We start from the raw sequence: 7341 nt of genomic DNA, 5'->3' as shown, positions 1-7341 counted from the left end.
CCAGTAAACATTTATTAAATGCCAGGCATTGAACCTCTGAACACTTTTTGGGGGGTGGGGCGGGGCGGGGCAATGAGGGTTAAGTGACTTGCCCAGGGTCACACAGCTACTAAGTGTCAAGTGTCTGAGGCCGAAGTTGGACTCAGGTCCTCCTGAATCCAGGGCCGGTGCTTTATCTACTGCGCCACCTAACTGCCCCCTGTGCTCTTTCAAAGTTGTTTGTCTTTATATGGTTGTTATTGTAAAAAATGTTCTTGGTTCTATTCCCCTCACTCTGCATCAGTTCTCTAAGGTCTTAAGCAAAATGTAACTACCTAGCATGTTTCTTTCCCTGTGTCCTAGACTACAGAGACCGCTTCGTTTGTACCTTGAATACACACGAGAGGTACAGTAATACAGGACCTTGAAACACACAATGGGTACTTTAATAGATGTTTCTTGAAATAAATTAAATAGGATTCAGTTGAATCACAAATGGAGCTGAAGCAGGGGGTGAAATAAAGAGGTGAGCAGGCAAGAGCGTGTAACAGTAGAGAGCCACGGGGCCCAGGTGAACCAGTGGGACAATCGGATCTAGGAAAGGCGTGTCTTACTCCAGGTTAAGAGAGAGAGCAAATGGGTCTAGACTGAGTGGGCGGGGATTGGTGCCCCCATTGATCCCGCCCTCTACCCTTTGACCCGCGCCGTTTCCGGTTGGAGACGTGGCTCGGGGCCGCCATCTTGGCAAGAAGCGAAGCGGTGGCGGCTCCTGTCAGGGGAGCGGCAGGTCCTGAGTGGCCCGTCCTCCCCACCCGGGTCCCTCAGCCTTCTGTCCAGTGGAGCCGGAGCGCGGGCTCGCCGCACCACCGTTCTCATCATGGTAAGATCCGAGTTGGGCCCCCAGTCCGACCTCCGGGAGTCTGGCGGCCCCTCTCCGGCAGCAGCCGGCCGGCCTTGCCTGTAGACCGGCCCCGCCTCAACCCGTGCACTCCGGGCCCGGTCCTCACGGGGCCCCGCGGGCACAGTGTCTCCTCGACTGCTGCAGGGCCCGGCTCTCTGGCAGGCCTAAGGGAACTCATGGAGGGCCCTGCCGCCGTCCGGACGCCGGACCAGCTGCGACTCCCCGGCTTGGATCCCGCCGGGACCCTGCGGGCAGGCCCCCAGACTAGGGGTTTGTGTCCCTGCCCGACGGTGCTGGGCGCAGGCTGGGCCTCCCTCCCGTACCTCCCTCGTCCCCTTCCTTCTGCAGGCCCCTTCTTCCCTCTCCGAGCTACGTGGACTGGGAAGATGTGAGCGAGTGGACGCTGGGCTGAACCAGCTTTCCTTCTCAAATGCTTCTTTCCTTGCTAGACTTCTAGAATACCTGGTGCCCCCCCCCCCAACCATTGATCTTTGCCCCATCCTCGTTAGGTGCTTGCACATAGCTTTCAATATAGGAAAATTGTACAGTTAAAGAGGGACTTGTCTTAGCGCCAGGTTTAGCTGTGTTGAGGTTATCTTGAGGTCTTTTCCTTCTCCCCACTCTAATTCCTGTAAAAGAAAGATCAGAGCTCCCTGACTGACCAGCCAGCATTCAAAGTGTCCGGTTGAATGCATAGAAACTTAGAAGACCAGGCCTCTGGGATCCTCAAGGAGCTTAGATTTAGAAAGGTAGTGTCATCTGTCACTGTAGAACATTCTTCGTTTTACAGGCTTATGTTTTCATTACCTATTTTAAAGATTGAGTTATTTAAACAGACTCGATCTCTTTAAATATCTCAATTTCTTGAGCAGAAAATAAATAGATAAATAAGCAACTTAAGTATAGGGCTGATCTCAGGGCTCCCAGCTCTCAATCATCCAGGGAGATTGATTATATATTCTAGTGTGGAAATAACAGTTTATTCTCATTTGGGGAAAAAACCCCACAATTTTAATAATTTACTTGTATGAGAAAAATACTCTGTCTTGGCTTTAGTAAAATCTTTAAATTAAAATTTAGTAGCTCCATTTGCTGTTTTAGATATGTGATGCTTTCATGTCTATTATACTTTTTCTTGTTATTTATCAGTTTGCTAATATTCTGATTTAAAGTATCTTTCCACATGTCAGAGAGATGACAATATAATTTGATGCTAATTAAAATAATCAAACTTTGCTGACAGTCAAATGAGACCTGAGGGAAGATGTGATTTAGACTTTTAAGAAAGTGACAGGGTCATTTTAGTTAGATAAATTGTATAAAACAATAGTTCCTTTATATATTGTCAAACAATATATAAAATTTCTAGAAAAACAGATCTGGTTTGAAAATTCCAATAAGCACAAAAATATTGAATGGGAATTTTTACACTTCCTTCCCGCCACATACTGAAAGCCTTTTTAACCAATTTCAGTGGTTTGTTTTGTTTTGTTTTGGTTTGGTTTTGGTTTTTGTGGGGCAATGAGGGTTAATCGACTTTCCCAGTCACACAGCTAGTAAGTGTCAAGTATCTGAGGCTGTATTTGAACTAAGGTCCTCTTGAATCCAGAGCCAGTGTGCCACTTAGCTGCCCTGCATTTAATTTTGCATGTAAAGTTTTCGTGTTTTAAAGTTTTATCTTTTAAGCTAATGCGAGTGGTCTCTGAAATCTTTGTTTAGAAAGAGAACTGGAATTGCATTTTTTACTAATAAAAATAGACTTTAATAGAAGGTAAGTCAAAGCCTTGTCAAGTAGATTTTGTACTTTTTGTTTGTTTAGATGAGTGTATCACATGAAAAGTTTTCATGTTCATATATACTTTAGTATGATATGGATTATGCATGACCTACATATGTGAAAATATGGGTTTTTTTGAGTTTGTGCCCCCTGTCCCAGGCCATGGCCTTGCCTGCGTATCAACCCCACCTGAATTTGTGGACCCTGGGCCCTCCTTTGCTTTCACAACCCAAAATTCCAGATAAATGAGAGCTCTGTGTAGGTAGCTGTTCTACAAATGCAGACATTCCATTTCTAGCCTCCATATTTTTTTTTTTAAGTGAGGCAATTGGGGTTAAGTGACTTGCCCAGGGTCACACAGCCAGTAAGTGTTAAGTGTCCGAGGCCGGATTTGAACTCAGGTACTCCTGACTCCAGGGCCGGGTGCTCTATCCACTGCACCACCTAGCTGCCCCTAGCCTCCATATTTTAACACAGGCTATTTTGTTAGAATCCTTAACTATCTTCAAGCTGCCATTTTCTGTAGGAAATCTTTTCTGATCTCCTTAGTTGTTAAGAGGTTTCTGCCTCCTCAAATTGTCTTACATTTATTTATCTGTATAAATGTTGTGTCCACTCCTGTACCACTAAGCTCTTTGAGAGCAGGGACTACCACTTACAATATGAGTAACTCCTTTCCACATGAATCATACATCTTCTTCATCTTCGTCCTGTAGACAAACTCCAGTGTCCCTCTTTCTTTATCCTTGTGTGCCCATCACACAGCTATCAGAATGCCCTATGAATAGTAGGCATTTGATAAATGCTTACTATTGCTCTGTCTTGTTGCATCAATCCAATTTGGGGAGAGAGATTAAGAAAAGGAGATGGTTGTAATGGTAGCATCATAGCTTTAGACCTAGAAGAATCATCTAGTCTAACTCTCTTTGCAGATGAGGAAACTAAATCTCAGGACATCGTTGAGTATTTAAAGAGTTACTAAACTTCCATAAGTGATTTATTACAGAACCCATGTTCCTTCGGGATTCACTTGGATGGAACTTGTGATATAGATTAACCTAACGTATTTAATATATCTATTTTTTAAATGAGGCAATTGGGGTTAAGTGACTTGCCCAGGGTCACACAGCTAGTAAGTGTTAAGTGTCTGAGGCCGGATTTGAACTCAGGTACTCCTGACTCCAGGGCCGGTGCTCTATCCACTGCGCTTAATATATCTTTTAAACAAAACTCACATACTTTAAGAAGGCTTGAATCTTGAAATGCAAAAAAAAGTTAAAGTTCTTTTACATTCTCTTTGATGACTTCATCGGAGAAATGATTGGTTTCATTTCCCTTTTAATACTCTGCGAATTAATGAGCCAAAATTATTATAGTAGACACCATGTCTTCTTTGTTAACTGTATTTTCTGGAATAAAATTGTATGAATGCATGAACTCTGTACTAAAGTCCTGTTATTTTATCACACTTATTTCAAAATCTATGTTAACCTTTAGAATAATGGTCTTTTCTCCACATTCAAGGCTAGTGAGCTTGATGTTAATTGCTGATAAAATTCTATTATGGGTTATTAAACATTGTTTATCAGCATTGAAAAAGTTAATTCTTGATCATAAAGTCCAGCATGGGTTTGCTAAGAAGTCATACCAAGTTGACTTTTTTTTTTAAAAAGAAAATCACTGCACAGGTAGATAAGGGAAATGGAAAAGTGTAGTGTATCTGAATTTCAACAAGATGTCAATATCCATCAAAATATCTTTGTGGATAAGATAGAGAAATGCAGGCTGACATGGTTAGGTGGATTTAAAACTGGTTAGGTGACTGTACCCAAAGAAATTTGATCAATGGGTCTTTGTCAGCCTGGAGTTGAGAAGCTATAATGATGGGCCAGATCTAACTAAATTAAATTTAATAGAGAAAAATGTATAGTCCTGCACTTTCAAGCAATCAGTTATACACATACAGTACAGGAGAGACAAGGTCCTACATTTTAAGAGGGACATTGATGGGCTATAGTGTGTCCAGAGAAGAAAGAAAGTGTAGAACTAACACAGTTATTGTCCTCAAACATTTGAAGGTGAAAGTCTTTCATGTGAATTACCCATACTGTGTGAATATGGATGGTAGAAGTAGGACCAATGAATAGAAATTAGTTAGAAGCGGACTTAATCTTGATATTTGGAAGAGCTTCCTATTAATTAAAGCAGTCAGAAAAATTAAATTGGCTGCCTCATGAGGCAGTGAACTCACTGTCACTGGAGGTCACAGGATTATAGACTTAGAACTGCCAGAGTGAGTCCTTTCCTCATTCTATAGTTGAGGAAATGGGGACCCAGAGAAGGTAAATGACTTGCCTACGGCCACTCAAGCCACTATTTAAATCCAGGTTCCCTAACTCCAAATCTATTTCTGAGTCCCACACCTCTTCCTCCCCCAATACCCTATGCTGTTCCCTAGGTTTTACAAATGGATAAAATAAACCTTAGAGATCTTCTAGCCCAGCTTATTTCTTGCCCTGAATGAATGCCCAGGAATTTGGTTTAGCTATTTTTCTACTCTTCCCCACTATCCAGTACCCATATCCTGGGGTAATACTTGACTCCCTTCCTCTTTTGATCAGTTAATGACAATAGCTAACAATTATTTGGGGCTTTAATATTTATAAAGTGCTTTGCATATTATCTCATTTGTTTCTCACAACAACCCTATGAGGTAGGTACTATTATTATCTCCATTTTACAGAGGAAGAAATGAGGCTGGAAGAAGTTAGGTGAATTATTCAGGGTGGATACATAGCTACCAAGTGTCACCTAGGATTTAAGCTCATATTTTTCTCACTTCAAGTCCCTATGTTCTATTTACTGTACCACTTAACTACTATTTCCCCCTAGGACACATTAAAACAATCCCCTTCCACCTTCTTTAGCTTTACTAATGACACAAATTCAAGGGTTTCTAGCAGAGATCTACAACAATCAATAACTTGTTTTCGATAGAGTTACCTTAGGTATAGGTTATTTATACTGAGCATTTTTGAGCTTTCTTGTTTATTCGTATAAATTCTATGTAAATATACAGTGGTGTTAATATGGAATGATTATGAACTTAAATCCCATAAATTTTAGTTAATGAAAAGATGAATTTGGGATTTGTAAATCTAGGCTGTATACTACTTCTCGTTGCAGCTGCTCAGTAGGTGCTAGAAACCATTCCAGTTAAAAAACTCCACATAGTAATGACCTCCCCTTATTAGGGGAACTTCTGACTATATTGCATGGTGATTATTATTGTTTATTATTTCCCCTTTCTACACAATACAGCATCTACACAGCTATTGCATTTGCTGGTTCTGTGCTTTTTGTTTGTTTAAAAGAGAATAAAAGCTGGAAAAGTTTTCTTCAGTCCCATTTGATTTTGTAACTACCGTTTCTTTGATCAGGAACCAAGAAATGTCTTTGTCTTTCATTTTGCCTTAAAGTTTCCATTTCAGACTTGGAAAGATATTTGGGATCTTTCATTGTTTATGGCAGAATGATGAGACGAACACATTTTCCACTTTCAGACATTGTGCTCTGCCTTTATTCATTCTGTTTACCCTCAGTAAGCTTCCCTTTTTCTTTAGGCACAGAAAAAATATGAGAAACATAAAAGCTCCCATTGAAGTTCTTTTTTTTTTTTTTACATTTAAAATTTGGGGGGGGGGGGTTGAGGCAATTGAGGTTAAGTGACTTGCCCAAGGTCACAGAGCTAGTAAGTGTTAAGTGTCTGAGGCAGGCTTTGAACTTAGGTCCTCCTGACTCCAGGGCTGGTGTTCTATCCACTGCGCCACCTAACTGCCCAGCATTTAAAATTTTTAATGTGTGGTCTGAGTTTCATCATTATACTTTCTCCCCTTTTATTGTGCAGGTACTTCATAAAAGGGTAGAAGACAGAATATCCAATCTCTTTGAAGGTTGAAGAGACCAGACTTGAAATAACCATGGGTATTACTTGTATCTTTTTTACAGAACATTTAATTAAGAGGGGAAAATGGCCTGTCCAAATTGGGCACAATAAACTTTTCTTTTTGTTTATATTCCTTTGGGAGTAAAGAATAGTGAAGCATCAAGGAATAGGTGGAAGCTATAAAGTGTTCAATTCAGCAAGCACCTGTTAAGAATTTGCTATGTGTAAGGGGTATAAATACAAAAATTGAACACTTCCTAACCTCAAAGAGTTTATATTCTGTTGGTAGATTATAGTATTTGTATGGATTTGTGTGTAGTTGGAAGTGAGTGGGGAGGGCACTAGTAATTAGAATAGGGGCATTAGGATTAGCTTTTGAGTAGGAGCTGAGCTAAACCTTGAAGGAAGCTGGACATTCCAAAAACAGATGTTGAGGTGAGAAGGGAAAACATTCCAGGTGTTGAGGGCAGCCAGTACAAAGTCACAGAAGAAAGAATGGCATGACATGTATGGGGGGAAAGCAAGTAAGCTAGTTTAGTTAGAATGTAGTGTGCTTAAGGAACAAGAATCATATGGTATGAGTCTGTAAACATAGGCTAGAGTCAGATTATACCAGACATAAGAGTTCATGTTTTATTTGTAGAGGCAGTAAGGAGCCACTGAAGCTTCTTGAGCACAGTCGGATGCATGCTTTAGGAATATCACTTTGGTGGCTCTGTGGAGGATGGATTGGAGAAA

General features: G+C 40.9%; 1 protein-coding gene across 1 annotated transcript in view; it reads left to right on the top strand.

Moving 5' to 3' along the window:
* Positions 1-706: 706 nt before the first annotated feature.
* Positions 707-7341, top strand: part of ARCN1 (archain 1) — a 32676-nt gene continuing 26041 nt past the window's right edge. Inside the window, exon 1 of the mRNA XM_043992865.1 lies at positions 707-859. Within this exon, the coding sequence (XP_043848800.1) occupies positions 857-859 (3 nt within the window). The 5' untranslated portion in view covers positions 707-856. The remainder of the gene's footprint in view (positions 860-7341) is intronic.

This window comes from Dromiciops gliroides, chromosome 3 (assembly GCF_019393635.1).
Source record: "Dromiciops gliroides isolate mDroGli1 chromosome 3, mDroGli1.pri, whole genome shotgun sequence".
In the NCBI taxonomy this organism is placed as follows: Eukaryota; Metazoa; Chordata; class Mammalia; order Microbiotheria; family Microbiotheriidae; genus Dromiciops; species Dromiciops gliroides.
The sequence above is the reverse complement of the archived record's forward strand: the minus strand, read 5'-3'. Positions and strand labels throughout refer to the sequence as shown.